Below are 17934 nucleotides of genomic sequence, written 5' to 3'. Positions count from 1 at the left end.
CAGCTCTACACAGACAAATGTAGGTGACTCCACACGATCCTCATCAGTACCCTGGAGTTTTCTTCCACATGAAGTATGCCATTTCCCCAATAATAAAGATAATGGAAATTAACTACTAGCAGAAAAAAAATTTTGTCCAAAGGTGCCCCACTCCAGTTTCATCCCGCTCCCCCCCCCCCAACACATACAAGGAAAGGAGGAGGTTAAACAAATTAACTTCTAGAAGAAAGCAGACCCTTTGCATTGTCACAGGTGCACAAATAAAAACCCACAATAAAATAAAAACTAAAATGTGCATTTGGTGCACTTGTTATGATAGAAAATGTTTGACTATAATGAGAAGAGCTTTAACCATTACTGAGAATTCCAGAAGTTTATAGCCTACACAAGGGAACATTTCCAGGGACACAGTATCACTCTGCAGAAATTAAGACAAACTAGATAAACAATTCACTAGAATAATATCCTCTGACAAGGTAAAGTATGAAAAGTAAAAACAAAAGGGGGACCAAATTAAGACCTTGCCACAACTAAATACAGGACCAAAATCCACCACATTACTAGATCATATACTAAAAATCTTATAGAATAAATATGAAATGGACTGTAATACAAGTAAATTAGTTTCAGCAGGAAAAAAACTACAGTACTTACCAGCTCTGAAGAGCACCTCTATGAGCTCTAGAAGGTCACTATATTGTTAGATTGTATAAGTAAGTTTGTACTGTATTTGAAATGAAAATTACAGCACCCATTTTGTGGTATGAAGATCTAGATTTTTCTCATATCATGAAATTTGCAGAGTGAAGTGTGAACATAGGTTTTTTTTCCAACATTATAGAAATACAGAAACTTTTGATGTTGAAGAAAATTTTGAGAAAATTTCTAGAGGCAGATTATAAACCAACTCTTACAATACCAAGTTACCAAACCTTTAGGTCAAAAAGACAATGTTAACAGATCAGACAGGAGGCAAGGAAGAAAAAGCAGGACGGGGACCGTTTTTTTTTTTTTTCATACATCTATTAATTACTTGTAGCCAGAACTATTTTATATGAATTGACCAATAATATGATCTTGCAGATATTGATCACTATTGCAGACTATTGATCCAATCCACAATCAGCTGAAAGCAATGGAAGCAGTCTTTAATTAGGAATTTAAATATGCCTGCAAAACAGACTCTTATTTCTTGCTTGCTTCATTCATCTCGAGTCGTATCAAATTTTTTATCTTCACATAGAATCAGACATTGAACTCGCCCTATAGCAATGCACACTGAAAGCCTAAAAGACAAGGGTAGCTAGGACAAACTGCTTACCACATCTATACAGCACAACACAGCAAATGATTCAACATTTCAGAGAAAGGCCTCTGAGCTGCACTGCTGAAATCAAGTAATTTCAGAGTACCTGGACAATCAGGGCATAACTGATTGTTAATGAGAAATAAACTTCTCTAAGAATGTCAGCATCACCACTACACAACTGTCAAAAAATTAAACCACAATTGGCTCACCAGTTTTAGTGGGTTTATATATATATGTTAATGATGGGAGTCTAGTACAAATGTTAAGCTCAAATGTATCATTCTAGCTAATTATTTTAAATGTTGCTAGGAAGAAGGTAATGTTACACAGCTTCAACAATAGATTATTCAAAATTTATCCCCAAAACCACACAAAAATTGAATCTCAGATTTTACTTACACTACCAAGATACACTGAGTTTTCTCAAGTATGTAGAAGAAAGTTGCTATATGGTCTAGTTAGTTAAAACAGAGCAAGAATCTCAACTGTGACACTAGTACGAGATGCACAGTACTTTTTTCATCTGACTTTCCACAAAGCATTTTTACTTTAATAGAAAAATATTGAAAAAAAAATGTTCACAACAATGTCTCTGTGCTTCACAGGATGTATAGGTAAAATTCCCACTCTCCTGTATGGAGCCATCCTCCTCAGCTAACTTGGTTAGCCATCTACTTGCTCCAGAAATACTTTTCCAGAAGAAAACATAAAACAGTAGAGCAATTACCAAGCTGCAAAATCTCATTAAAGGCCTTAGTCCCTGGAAACTCAATCCAATTGATAAAAGCAAAAGTTATTGGCAATTAAGAATGATAAAAACTGAGCCCCATCATATTTCATATAAAGGAATTTTAGAGAAACTACTTATTTTCTAGAAAAATCACCTCATTTGATCTCGAATAAGAGGCAAACCACACCCAGTTCTAGATTGATGCAGATGACTGTGCACTATGACCTTACCAAGAAGGTATGCAACTTTATTAGTTATTGCCAAAGTAGAAATAAGATCTAAAAGAGATAAACATCTAAAAACCATTCTGAAATAACAGCATTACTTAAAATTGGACAGGGTTAAAAAGTTAGTCAAAGGTAGGGAAATCTACCAAATTTGTCAAGTGCTTAGCAATTTTTACTAAATTCTTCAGAACTGAAATGTTGGAAAATATTTCTAACAGTGTAAATCACTGCTGCAGTTACTACTGATGAGCAAAAATATCTTACCTATGAAGAGTCCATAATTTTAATTTACTCCTATTAAAAAATTAATTGGATCACCCTATTTATCTAGCATTCACTATGGAAATGCAAATCATATTTGCTACATAAAAAAGGAAAGGAGAATAAAATATCATTATTATATTTGGAAATTCATCAGCAATAAAAATTAATTATTTTTTCTCTAAACTATCTGCTTCTTGCACATTCCAGTTCACACCTTGATGCCAAAAATTACTTCTTACTATTTCTATTCTTGTGAAATCCTACGGCAGATGTCTATGTCTGCTTCTGTATTATAGAACAATGCTGTTTTAAGAGGAAGTAAAGTTTAGAAAATCATACAGATGATTGTAAAAATAATTTGGGTTGCTGAATTCACTTGAACAATGGCACATAACATATAATAGGAATACAGAAATTCATAATCCTTTCATACCTATGAGAGTGAGAAAGACACCTGGAACACTATGCAGCATCATTAATTCATTTATTCTGAGCTGGGATACAGGCAAGTGCTGAAGAAAAGGCCAACAGTCAGATTCTCTGAGATACATTATATGAATTCACCTAGCTGAGACATAGAAAATTCAAACTACTTATACCTAAAGAACTATCAGTACTGAAATCAAAATCCCACAATGCCACTGAAATTAAATTCAAGCAAGAAAAGAAGCTATTGGGGTTTTGCAACATCTGAATTCTCTTTGTCTCAAAAGAAAATAAAAATTACTTTTAGAAGTTAACTTTATTTATGCAACTCAGGGTTAAGAGACATCAATAGAAGCTACAGAAATTACATTCCTGCAACTACAATGAAAAACATCTTAGGCATTGAACAGATGCCTAAGCACCAAATGAATGGGGAATCGAACAGATGTTATTCTTATAAAGGTAGAACAAAACCAGCAAAACATACATCGAAATTACTTCAAATAGATTGCCTTCTACTGGCCACTTCTCATATCTATTCACTCATCTAGTTAGTATCCTCAAAATTATTCCAAACGCTGCAAAGGTCAAAGGCAAGGACAGTTTGGTGGTTCAGGAGCAGCACTGCTGTAGATGTGGATGACAAATGAGGACCCCAGCCCAATTCTTCCTTTCCAAACTAGCCAATAGCCATATACACTTCCCTTGCTCAGGGTATCTATTGTACATTAAATCAAAGCTTCTATAACTGCCAAATTCCAGAACATAGCCACAAGTGCTCTGTGATTAAGCCTGAATATATGGATTTCATCATTCTATTATAAATATCTATGGCATATATTTCAGTTTATCAGATATACAACCTTAATATTCAACACAAAGTTTAACTGTTGTCCTTTTTTTCCTGACACTGTGTGTATTTAATGTCTTAAGTAAAGAAATGCAAACACACAAAGCATCATATTCTATATCCTTCTTCATCTCACTTATTTCATGAGGTCTAAAGAGACTGTGAATGACTTCTTATTCTACTCATCCCACAATTCAATGACTGCAATCAAATCAGTTTCTGCACTGAAACATCCCTACATCAGCGTTTGATTCCTCAGGGTTTGACACTATTGTCTTTAGAAAGAAAGAAAGAAAATTCTCCTAAAATAAGGGATACAAGCTCCATCAGCAACTTTTCAATGTGACATTTTTTGTTAATATACTGGGAAGACCAAAAAAGGGAGAGTGAAAGAACAGTGAAGGTCAGTAACTGAAAACCAGATGGATTAAGGTACCTTAAGATTTATCAGACAAAAAATAATTTGGTACAAGGAGAAAGGAAGATACTTTGGGTATAGAAAGAGTATGGAAAAAAGTAACTAAATATTTTATTAATCAAAGTAAACCACAGATTCTAACATAAGAGATACACAAAACCTACATCATCTCAGCTCTGCCAAAAAGATGATTTGTTGTTCATCCTGCTTTTCCAACTGCCAGCATTTTTAGATTTTAGGAATTAGTTTATGTTTATTTCCATAAACAAGCAGGTAAGTTACTACAGGATAAAACAGGAGATGATCTTGCAGAGCATCAGCTACTTTCAGAGACATACTTACGTGCACATACTTACACAGTTGTACCACACAGTAAACACACATAAGCCATCTCAATACAACTTTATTTAGTGTAGCATTAACACTAATAGCATCAATAGCACGAAGGTAACCATGTAGGTAGCAAATTTACCCACAGATCTTTGCAGTCTTGCCTTTAGGCATCCATATGTTAAGGTTTTCCAAAATCAACCTAATACTTCTACAATTCCCTTGAAAAACATAGAGAACCTCATCTGTGATATTTTAAAGATAAAGATAAACCATGCAGATCAACAACTGATATTCTGAAGTTTCACAATTATCTCCAAAATTACACTAGATAATGGCAATGTTAACATCTAAATCAATATACAACTAAATATTTGGGAAATTATCCCACTAGACACCACTTGCCACACTTCCTACAGTTGGTAGAAACTTCTGACTGAACATAGCGGTTATCAGAAAATGACAGTTCACTGAATAAAAATATTTTTGTGCTGGCACCTCTGATCAGAGGAGGCCAAAACACAGATATGTTTATCATGGAAGATGTCTGGGGAAGCTACCTCCTTACTGCAGCACTAGTGCTCTGCTCAAATATCTGGTAACATAGCACCTTGAAGCCCCAAGCTGCAGCCCCACTCTCAACGTCACAGAAGAGAATTTCGAAGCCATACAACTGTCAGGGTAACTTGAAGCTCTCAAGACTTCTCAGCTTCGCAGAACTGACCTGATTAGTGTCAAGGAGCTTGGAAGAGCTTCTACCAGCCAACAGCTCTCAAGGCCCAAGAGCTGCTTGTAGTAAAAGCCCCACCTCCAAAGGGGGTCTACTTTCACATGCTAGACAAGGAGTTTAGAAAAATCTGAGAACGTCGAATAGAACTGGATGTAAGTGTATTTTGAAAAAGAAAAATGTTGTCCTCAGAACTAGAAAACTCAAGTTGGAAGATGCTGCAATACTGATTACAAAGTGAAAAGCACACACATCATGCAGAAATCCGCTAAGGTGCTACAACTGTGTTTGCTGTATGTCACTTACACAATAAGGTGTGCTAGTACAGCTGTCATTTCAGAGTATCATTCAATTGATTTTCTCATATAAACATAAAATATGGTTAAATCACTCACTCAGTGTTATGCTAACAGAAGATCCTCCATATTTTGAAACCAAATATAGTGAGATTTTGGCCCAGAGCCCAGTCTGGCACATACTACTGCTAAGCAGGACTTGATAATCAGAAGGCATACCTGTAACTGATAAATCTATCATGCTGCTCTTAAGCAGATCTTTGTGAAAAGGCAGAATCACTGTCCCTATTAATCCATTCTTTCTCACTCGCCTGCAGAAAGAGTTAAAATTTGGTGTTGCAAGGGAAGCAGTTTAATTGGGGAAATAGTATTTTGGAAGCAAGGGGCACATCTGACCTTGTTCTTACATTCATTCACCTTAGAGAATTTCTTTACTGTATTTCAGGAGCACCAAGAAACCCAAGATCAAATGGTTACTGAAAATAACTAGTTCTAAACTTACATTTATTAATTTTATAGACAAATAAATGACTAAGAGTTTACTTCATCTTTAAGAGATGTCACAGTGGAGTCTCAAGCAGCCTTTAAAGAAGATGTTCCTCATTTTTAGCATATGCTATAAAAGCCAGATCTCCACACACCCTCAGAAAGATTATCAAGAATTTCTGTAACATCAACCTAGTACATTTCCATTACTTCTAAAATGCAATAGTTAGCCAAATTTTAACATTAGAATCCTATTACAGTTATGTAAACTGTCATTTTATCCTTCCTTCAATTAAACATGTTAATTTCCCAGAGGACTCAACACCATTTTCTTCAGTTGTCACAAATGCCATCACCACACAGTATGCTATAGTCTTTAAAAGAATTAATCAGGTATCTAGTCTTACAGACCCTACTTATATCAGTAAACCTCATGTAACTCAACTCACTGAAATTCAAAGGCATTCTCAAATGAGAAAGTTTCTCAGGTCCCTGCATACAAGAACACAACTTTGGTGTTCCATAGTGACAATAAATGCCAGAAAACAACTCTCTTGCAACCAGAGAGCAGAATTAGGACTCTCAACATAAAAGGCACCTAGCTCATATATTATTAGACTTCTACATGGACATCTTTACTTCCTTCTGTTTAATAATGTTCAGTTATATTTTCCTGAAAATTAGATTACAATAGAAGTACATGTATACAGTCAATCACAAGTTATTAATAGACTGATAGGTCCGTATGAAACCTAAGCCATATATTTTGGTTTGCCATTACTGGGATTCATTCATTAATTTGATTTTGGTAAAAGGTATTTAACAATTTGCCTAATTTCTTGATCAGAAGAAACCATACATCTGTTAACGCCTGCAAACCAAAAATACAAATAAAATCTGCATGAATTCTTACAGATTTGCTGAATTTAAAGCACAAATCATTAGAGCTGAAAAAGAAACATTAGAATTGCCACATAGCTCATGGTGATGTGCTTACTGACAAATACCACTACCAAATACTTCAAAAGGAGATCACAGCAAGGTACCAGGTCCAGAAAATTACAGAAAATTGTCTATATATTTTCCTTAGCCACATTAGTTGATAATTAGCTGATGCCCAGGAGAATTTAACTGTCTCATTCCTGTTGGGTTTTTTTTTAAAGCATTGTCCTTGTCACAAGATTACCTTTTATTCAGACTCTTCTTATTTGTATAAAAGTGAACAAGTTGTTTCTCCCAGGTTATTCAAGCCTTTTCAGTTCTACTAATCACTTCTGCTGCCCTTTCTCTGGGTCATAGTTATTTCTACCCTCTCTATCTTGTAAGTAAAGTTACCTGAACTTGATTTCAGAGGATTAAGTAGTATTCACTCATAGAAGGGAACAGCATTCTAAAACAGCTTCTGTTCTCTTGTGGCATTATCTGCACATCTTGAAATTATTTGCATTTTGAGCATTCGGGCTCAGTGAGGATTATTCAACATATTACCACCAGAACATATGGGTCTTCCTCCCAAATAATCACAGTTTATTTAGAATATGCATGGTTAGCTGAAGTTATTCCTTCTCTCTTGCATTTTGTCAACAACAAGCTTCAGCTTTATTAGGTCCAGTACAAAGGACCACATAAGGGCAATCTAGACTGAAAAATGAGGCTTGTTGTAAAGAAAAGGAATCATATCTTGTTACTCTTTGTACAGCTACTGTTTCTGAAGATACCCAAGTCTTCTCAAACTGACAATGCAGTTGCTGTTGTAACCAATACACGAAGTACAACAAAGTTCCCAAAATCATTAACATTCAGTGACCTCGTCTCAGTAAAACAACCCTACTTTCACAGTCAAATTGAACCTTGTTCTTACCTTATTCAAGAGCACCCTGCTCACAAACACCTTTGCCACAGAAGTCTGAAATACTGATCATTGCTCTATGGCCTCTGCTTCCAGAGGGAAAAAAACATTACAGAACTAAATTAATCTGTGGACTGATAGCCTGTATGTTTGACAGATAAAGAAATAGTCTAAATGGTTGATTTTTTTTTTTTTTTTTTAAGAAGAAAGCTTTTTTTCCTTACAGTTTAAATATATGCTGATAGGCCATTGACATGTAATTCAGAATCTGTCATTTCAATATTACGGTTCCTTATAAAGTGCTTTTCACTCAGCATTCTTAAAGTCTTCATACACACTCACAAATTAACCTTTTGAACATCCAGGATTATCTGAATTTATAGAGAACTCCAAGTAAGAAGGTAGTAAGAGTTTTGCCCATCATGACTCAGCAAAGCAGTGATAATTCCAAGCACCAAGCTCTGATACTCCCATTCCTAGTCACAATGTATCGCTTTCAGACCTTTCTACAGAGTTTACAGTCATTTTATTTTAGGTTTACAGCAGAATACAATACTAAATAATACAGCATAATCATTAAATTTACTATGGCCTGTGCAATTGTAAATCAAACTGAGGCAAAAAAGAAATAATATAGGGCAGTGATATGTATTGCTGAACTGAAACAGGTTATGTATGTAACATACAAATCAGCTTCTGAATGCAAGAGTGCTTCTTTGTCAGAGATTACACTCAAACAATAGAACAAATTAAAAAGTTTTCTTATCAAGCAAACATTACTTTTCCCAATGTGATTCTCCCACTCTGCTCCACTCTCATGAGACACCCGCTGCAGTGCTGTGTCCAGCTCTGGGGCCCCCAGTAAATGGAGGACACAGACCTGCTCGAGAGGGTCCAGAGGAGGCCATGAGGATGATCAGGGGGCTGGAGCAGCTCCCCTGCGGGGCCAGGCTGAGAGAGTTGGGGGGGTTCAGCCTGGAGAAGAGAAGGCTCCGGGGAGACCTTAGAGTGGCCTCCCAGGGCTTAAAGGGGGGACAGGAAAGGTGGGGAGGGACTCTTTATCAGGCGGTGTGGGGATAGGACCAGAGGTAATGGTTTTAAACTGAAAAAGGGAAGATTTAGCTTAGATATAAGGAAGAAATTCTTTGCTGTGAAGGTGATGAGGCACTGGCCCAGGTTTCCCAGAGCAGCTGTGGCTGCCCCTTCCCTGGAAGGGCTCAGGGCCAGGTTGGACCGGGCTTTGAGCAACCTGGGCTGGGGGAAGGTGTCCCTGCCCACAGCAGGGGGTTGGGACTAGACGATCTTTAAGGTCCCTTCAAACCCAAACCACTCTATGATTCTGTAACTTGATGTACATTTCCACTATTACAAAACTGTTGGAAAACTACAACAATTGTATTGCAGTTTAAGATCTTTTTCCTATTAATAGAATTATAATTTACGTTTTGTGTATCTTATATTGGTGAGTGACGAGTTTCTCTCCAGAGGACATTTATTTCAGTGTTTACATTATTCACATAAAATATAAATTGACAAAACCTTACAAAAACTTGAACAAAACTATTTTTTTGATTAAAAAACAGAGAACCAATTAAGGACTCTTAATAAATGATGTTCTGCAATGTCAAATGCACATACTAAACTGCTTTTGCCTTTAGATTTTGACCTAAATGCCACTAAGAAATTTTTAATTAAATCAGTCCTACTCTTTCCAAACACCATGCTTTCAATTGACAAGGATGCACATTAAATATAGATACTTTCATTTGGAGACCGCTGCACCACAACCAGACACCTCTAGGTAGGTTTCTGAGCTCAGTTCACCTATATCAACCAAAATCTAAAAAAAATTTAAAACTGTGGATATTATTGAGGCCTTTGCTCTAATGAAGTTGTCAAAAGAACAAATAAACTCTCAGCATACATAAAAAATGAGATTTAGCATTGTGCAAAACAGGCTATATTTAGATTAACCAGCAACCAACAGGAATATTGTTATTAGCTCAATTCAGCTCATAAAGGACACTGCAGAAAAGAAAAATATTCACTACATGCACAGGGAGTGAAGAGTGGAATAACTTTAAAAGGGGAAAAAATAAAACAGGGAAATTCAATTAAATTGAAAGATAGAAAATAAAAACTAATAAAATTAAGTTTTCCATGCAATTAATCTGTGGGATTAATTGGAACACAAATGTATCACAGCCAAAAAGAGTTACTACGAATAAATGAGGAACTTGATATTCAACAAGAACAGAGTGAGCTGTGAACAAGTATCGATAAATAAAAAAAAAAGAAAAAAAAAGAAAAAAAAACAGCCAATGTTGAGGGTTAAGTGGACACTATTTTCAGCAGACTTATGTCTGCCTATTAAAATGGTATTTCTTGCATCATCTTCTAAGACTTCTGGCCTCGTGATCCCATGCTCAAGCTGAACTTGTGCTAAATGCCACTTCTGAAATTATGGATCTCAAGCAAGTACTTCTCAGAAGGGCACTATGTAGAAGATTCTATGAGAGCCCTCTAAGAGGGGAGCATTTCTACCTCCTGTAATACTGAATCAAGTCATATAACTCCAATATTTTAAGAAATATTCTTGGTTATTTGTTTTCCCATCCATATTCTGTTTCTTATCTTGTATTCAAGATAAGGTATTCTCCCAGTACATTGGGAACCTGCCCCACTAAAGAGGATTTCCAGAGCTGCAAATGACAACACCTAGCTAGGTATAGCAAAGAGAAGTAAAGCAACACTATTTTTTAAACAGATATCATTGAGAAGTAATTCTACCAGATCAAAGAACATAAACCTGAATGAAATATGACATATGAAAAAGCTGAAGCATCTTAGTATAGCATATCTTCTACTATTACTCAGTTACTTTACACCTGATCCATCTCTTCACAATCTTTAATCACAAAAATTATTAAAATCAACACCTGAAGCTTTCATTTATATGATGGAATTTTTCAGAACCAAATAATTTGCAGTGTGTAATGACTTGACTAGCATTTAAAAAGAACTATTTTGAACAGATTTAAAGGGAACATTTAAAGACATTGGAAGAGAAAATACAAAGACTCACAAAGGTTATAATACCCAAATAATAACCACTTACATAATTGAGACAGTTTGTGTTATTAGATTATTCTAGTTTTATTCCACAGAAATTTAGAATAATTTGTTTAGATCCCATGGCAAAAACAAGAGCACAATTCTTTATTGACCGCTTTGGAAATTGCTGAATTATAGTTATCTCGCTCACATATTTTCACATGATATGCTTCAAGGCAAGATGTTAATTTGAAAAGCTTATACTTCTGACTGGAAATATATTTCTACTACACTTAGAGAAAACAGATGCTATAATAGCTAAAATAAATTGGGTGGAGAAACTATTTTTCACATTCATTTATTCTGTGCTAATGTTCCCCGTATTTGATACCTCACATTGCCATACTGCAGAACTTCATTAGTTCCACTGCAACCATGGAGATCAAGTTCATGAGGTGCCTAAACACTTCACAGATCACAAAAACTCACGGAAAACAAGTAATATCCATCAGGCCTGTGTGACATACAATTTTTACTTGGGGAAAAAAAAAAAAAAAATCTCAACAATGACTATGAAATGTGAGTATAGTAATTTGTGACTAAAGGAGCTGTAAACAAAGTAGCTTGAACTAAATACTAAAGATTTTTCAGATAACCTATCTAATAGTAATATTGCCATCTCAGAACTCCTGCTTGCACTACACACAAGTTTGACAGCTTCCAGGTACAGTCTAGACTTGATATAAAACATATACATATAGTTAACATGGAAATAATTTAAATATCCAGCAAAGGTGAAGGCAAGAACAGGACAAGAGTAACGGGCAAATGAAAAATCTATAAAAAAAAATATATACATATATATGTATGTGTGTATATACAGAATCATAGAATGGTTTAGGCTGGAAAGGACCTGAGGAAGTTCTCTGGTCCAACCCCTGCTCAGGCCAAGGCTAATGCTAGGCAAAGATGCTCGTGGTTTTGGCCACTCAAGCCCCAAATTTCCAAGGATGGACATACCCCAACAGTTCTAAGTGCCTATTTGACTACCATCACTGTGAGGAATTTCATTCCTCAGTTTTAACTAGAACTTCCTCTACTATAACATGTCTGTCACCTGTCATCCTTTCACTGACCACATCCAAGAAAAATCTTACTCCATCTTCTCTATCACCATCCATTAGGCAACAGAGAATGGCACTTTGTTCTCCCTTAGACTCCTGCAAGATAAACAAACTGAGCTCTCACAGCCTCTTCTCACACACAGCATATGCATCAATGCAAATATTTAAATTCTGCAACTTGAAAGCACTGCAAGAGTTAGCACAGTTAGTCAGCAGGAAGTGAGATGGTACCTCAGAACTCAAGCTAAACTACATCCAAATAAAACAAGAAAACTCCAGGGCATCTGCTAACTACAATTTACTCTCATTAAAGATAAAAGAGCATAGTGGTCACGTAACAAAGTACTTTCATCACAGTAACCACGTGATCTAAGTATATATCCTACATTAACGAGTAGAGAATGGAAAAAATAGCATTTAAAATATGCTAGAGAATTAATTGTGAATTCAAGGATTATTTAGAGACCTTTTAGAAGGGATGTCAGCACTTAATAGAAAACAGGATCTCATGAAGAATTAATCAGAATACTGACACGAAGGTGATTTAGCAGTTAGATTAAAGGATGTCCTTTTACACAGCACTGTCCAGTGCAACCTGATATAACCTGGCCAACAACATTTTGTACCACTTACTCTAAAGTATTAGACCAGTGAGTCACGAAACAATAACCCTTCTTTGTGCAGCAGTTTGCTAACCATTTATTTCTACATTCAGCATTAAACAGCACATTATCAGAAATCTATTGAGAACAGAAATAAATTCAAAGAAAAATAAACAAAAACCGAACACAGGATTGAAAAACAGAAGCGGGGGACACTGAGCAAAAAAATGAAATCAGTGCAGTATAGCCTACAAACATTCAAATACCATGATCAAAGACAAGAATAAATTCACCTGGCATCATTCAAAAGTACAAAAAAAAGGAAGAGAATAAAGAAAAACATAACCAGGCAGAGAAATTGGGGAGGAGAAAGAGAATAATTCTAAGAATGAAATTTAAAACATAATCTACTGTTCACCTGTATTAGTTTTTATAATACCAGTTTCTTCCTTGACTTTTTTAAACTCAGATTACACCTTTCTAAGATTCCATTTTAAATAATATGCCCACAATTACATTTTAAAAAATATATTTCCACTATAGGTATGGAAAGATATCCATTAGAGTGAAAACAACACATTCCCTCCAAGACCAAAGGGATCTTTTTGCTACTAAAATGATAATTTCAATACTAACTCAAAAATGCTATTACATCAGTGGCTACCACATCACTCTCAGGAGTACATGGAACATCCAGTCACCACTAATCAGACTACACAGAAAAAAACTGCTGCAAAGTCAGAATGCTGGCTCAGTATGCCTAGACACTACTTGTTTTCTTGTTTTGTTTACTGACACAATATAAAGTAACTAAAAGCATTAAAAAGCACCAAAGTAAAAGAATGAGGGAAAATTATGAACCAAGGAGACAAGAAAAAAATAACAACCAAAACACAAACAAAAGCAAAAGAAGCAACTAAAACAAACAAAGCACATACGATTGTATTTAAAAATATATTAATAAAAGAATGTTTCTTCATGTGATAGTCTTTTAATGAAATTAGCACTAGCATGGGACCAAATAAACATCATGCATTTTAATGCAATTAGCTAAATTCAGATTCTGTATTTTTAAGCAAATGACCAAGTCTATAATGAAATTTCTCACTTCCTATTTAGTCATTTTGTACCTTGTGTATCTAAAATTTTTTCATAAGGCAAAAACACAAATCAATTTTTACATAAAACTTTCTTTATCAAGAAAAAACATTTTACTGGATTATAGACATCATTAGAAATAACAATAGCCATTAGACTAGTTGTTAGACATAAAGGTTAAAGATTGCTTCTCAAAGTAAAATATCAGTCAAAATGTACGGAATATAAAGTTTAGGGAACTAATATCTGTTACTCAGTTCATTTCAAATTATTTCATCAAATTATCTCAGTGTAAAGCTGAGAATTGGCAAAATTGAAATTCCTACAGAAAGGCAGTTGAATTCAATATAATTTTTGCACAATTTTCATAGGAATAAGTGTGATTTCTTCGCTCAGACTAAAGTTTAAGATACTTCGACACAATAATTCTATTTCTTCTTTACAGAGACTAGAAGTATGATAAAGAAGTGGGGGGAAAAAAAAATCCCAACCACGGGGAAAAAATTCACAGCCATGAAAGGAAATGAAGTTCAATTCAACAATGTCTTGCAATGTTAACAATCCATAACAAAAGAAACCTGAAGTTTGCAAAACAAAGTATATTCAAACCGTAAGTAATGTGAAACATATACACATGAATAATTCATGGCATGGATATGCTAAAAGGACCTGTAATTTCTGTTGTTAAATAAATAATGAGTTACTACAGCAATTATAAGATCGTGGAATTGGCTTAAGTTCAAGTTAAATACATCACTTGATGACAGGAAAGATCTGGACTTTTAGAAGCATCTCATGTGTATGTTAAATCAGTTTTATTCTTTTCCCATGCCAGCATCGGCATCATCAAGTGCATCAAAACCAGTTATAGTAAAAATATCAGTATCAAAATTTGTGGGCAATCTTCGGTTTTGACTGTTAGTAATCCTTCTATATAATAAACTTTGCTTTGCCCAGTTGGCTTGTAGACACATTGAAAGCACTTTTCATTCCGCGTCTCAACACATCTTACCAGAATCAGCAAAATGTTGCCTTCAATACAAGAAGTAACATGGATATAATTCTATATTTTTAGGGAAGTGGGGTTCCCAAAGAGCTCCAGCTCCATCACAAATTCCAGAAATGCAAATTTACCTTTCATGATATGATTTCGGCATAATAATTCCTATTCTTCTTTGCCCTCTTGGCATTACCCTTCACTAGTCCAACTGTTCGGTAATAACATCAGCAGTAAGATGAAAAACCCCTGTCTAGCTGTATCCCAATGATCCCCTGATTTAGCCCATAGTTTTCTCATAACCCTTAAGGGATAAGAGAAAAAAAAAAAATCCCTATAGTTATTTCAAAAATCTTACAGTTATTTATTATCATTTCATTAGAAAACATAACTGGTTTTACCATTTTTTTTTTTTGTAGAAATTTAAGCCATTAAACATCTGAACAACAGAGAAACACAGGAATTAATGCATTTGTACATATTTATTTCCTATATCAATAAAATGAGCAAAACCACAACTATAGCTATACTGTGTTTATATCACTCCTCTTAAAAACCTGCCTGCTTTCTAGTTAATTAAAGTTACATTTCAAAACCATATTAACTTTTCATATCTCACTGGTATCCATATTTTAACTGCTGACATGATAGCTAGCAGTGGCATTCATTTGTTTATCAGTTTTCCTTGCAAGGGTCATTACTCAGTATTTTATAAAAAGAAAAAAAAATGTACAACACCATAAGCCTCCTCTTATTAGTTAATAAAAAGCATAACTGCTATGAAAATATTGCCTATCTCTTTCATTAGAAAAACAATTAAATCCAGTTCCCCAGGCACAACACTTCACAGGAGGTATGATGCCAGCATGTGTTACGTTTTACTATCTTTAAAAAGGACATTAATCTTTCAGTCATGGATCTCAGACACTTTAGTTTAACAGCAACAAGCAGAAGCGAACACACAGAGCGCTCTTTCTCTCTTTGTAGTGATAGAAACATAGTAAAATCTTAAGAGGACAAGAGCTAAAATTAGCCAGAGAGAAATCTATTTAATCCTCTTTCATCTCTCTGATTTTACAGAATCTCATTAGTGTAAATATTTTCACTTTCATTGTTACACTGAATCAGCTGAGACAGTTCAAGGCAAGCACAGAACTCCACGTATAGTGCTCCGACTTTACAATGACTTTTATACTCACCTTCACATTAAGTCTTCAGTAAATGTATTATCCCTTTCATCTATTCAACAGCATAGCTCAGATACTATGTGACCAAGGAACATTTAAAAAAAAAAAAAAAAAAAACAAACCAAAACTGAAAAGCACACTCAATTTACTTGAATTCATTTGCTTCTGTCAAACCAACTTAAAACAGATAGCACTGATAAAGAAATGGTAGCCGATCCATACAGCCTTTTGTACACCACTGTCACAGAAAGTAACACATCGTATCCACATGCAGGAAACAAACCTCTTTGTTTGCAAACCTGTGCCTTCTTTTCCTTATCTGAAGATATGGAAGATTAAATTTTTGTGAATTTCTGAACACGGTAACAAATATTTTCATCATTAACACTAGAGACAATAACAGCAACAAAAAAAAAAAAATCTTCATGTGACAAGAATTAAATTCTATTACGTTATTCCATTAAATCCCAATATGACCAAGCATGTTAGAAAGATACTGCTTACCGCCTCTCTGTATTTTAGATCATTAACCCCACTCTGACCATTCTAACCTTTCAGAATTCAAAATCAATCCAAGAAGCACCCGAAACGTGGGATCAAGCATTCCTAACCTATGAAAATGACCACTGGAGACACGATTTAATGATTAGTATTCAATGCAATACAGCATCCACTTCCAAGAACTATCCTTTTCAACTTAAAATAAATCAATGCTAAATAAATTGCGAGGACTGGACGGTGGTTACAGCAGGGAGATTAACCTGGAAGGCACTGCCTGAGCTCAGCCCCATCCTCCGCCACCTCCAGCCGAGCCCCTCGCACGCCGGCCGGCCGCTCCCCACGGCCCGGGAGCCAGCCCACGGCACGGCTCCGAGCCGGTCCCTCGCGGTACCGGCACCGCGTCCACAGGCACGAACCGCCGCCGGCCCCCCGGAGAGCCCGGGAGGGAGCCGAGGCCGCCCGGGGTGCCCGCGGCAGCCGCTCCCGGCACCGGCCGTTAACGGCACCAACGGCCGCCGCGCGAGGAGCCGGCAGGAAGCGGCGGCCGCGCGCGGGGAGGGGAAGGGGCACCGGCCGCCACCGCGCGCCTGCCGGGGCGGAGATGCCGGCAAACGGGCACCGGGACGGCTCGGTGCGGAGCGGGGCAGAAGCGCCCGCAGGTGGGGTAGGGGCGAGGCGGCCCGAGGGCGGGAGGGAGCCCGCCCGCTGCAGCGCGAGCTGAGACACCCAAGGGCAGGGATGGGCACAAGGACGCGGGGCGGGGGCGCTGGGGCGGGAGCGCCCCTTACCTGGCAGGAGGTGCCGGTGACCCCCGCGGGGCAGGCGCAGCTGTAGGCGGCCGGAGGCTGGGGCAGCAGCAGCTGGAGGCGGCGGGGCGCGGCGGAGCCGCGCGCCGGCACCGGGGAGCAGGTGCCGTTATTGCGGCAGGGCTGGCTGAGGCAGGGGTCCCGGCCGGGGGGCGCGGCGGTGGCCGGCCCGGGAAAGCAGGCGCGGCGCTGAGCCAGGGCGAGCAGCACCAGCAGCAGGAGGAGAAAGGGGGCGGCTCGGAGCATGGCGTCCGGTTTGCTGGTGCCGCTCGGCTGCGGGCACCGGCTGGGAGGGAAGGAGGCGATGGAAGCAGCGGCCGCCCGGCAGCTCCCTACCCCCCGTTCCCCGGGCAACGGGCGGGCGGGGACTGGGCGGGGAGGAGCCGGCCGCTGCGCGCCCGCCAGGGGGCAGCCGCGCTCCCCGGCCCCGGCGCTATCGCGTCCCCAGAGCCGCGGCCGGGCCCGGGCCGGAGCGCAGCGGAGCGGAGCGGGAGGCGCTGAGACAGCGGCGCCCGGTCGATCCGGGAGTCCGAGGGGAGCGGGGCGCCGCTAAACCCGCCCCGGAAGCAGGGCCGGGCTGTCAGCGCCGCCAGCCCGCGGGAGCGGCGCGAACGGCAGCGCCGGGGCTCACACCCCGACAGAGCAACACCCGG

At 37.9% G+C, this 17934-nt stretch overlaps 1 protein-coding gene across 1 annotated transcript in view; it reads right to left on the bottom strand.

Moving 5' to 3' along the window:
• The window catches only part of DNER (delta/notch like EGF repeat containing), a 129549-nt gene extending 111743 nt beyond the window's left edge, over positions 1 to 17806 (bottom strand). The window contains exon 1 of the mRNA XM_033005372.2: positions 17264 to 17806. Within this exon, the coding sequence (XP_032861263.2) occupies positions 17264 to 17527 (264 nt within the window). The 5' untranslated portion in view covers positions 17528 to 17806. The remainder of the gene's footprint in view (positions 1 to 17263) is intronic.
• Between the last annotated feature and the right edge of the window lie 128 nt (positions 17807 to 17934).

This window comes from Tyto alba, unplaced genomic scaffold (assembly GCF_018691265.1).
Source record: "Tyto alba isolate M040663 unplaced genomic scaffold, T.alba_DEE_v4.0 Super-Scaffold_10, whole genome shotgun sequence".
NCBI classification, from domain to species: Eukaryota; Metazoa; Chordata; class Aves; order Strigiformes; family Tytonidae; genus Tyto; species Tyto alba.
The sequence above is the reverse complement of the archived record's forward strand: the minus strand, read 5'-3'. Positions and strand labels throughout refer to the sequence as shown.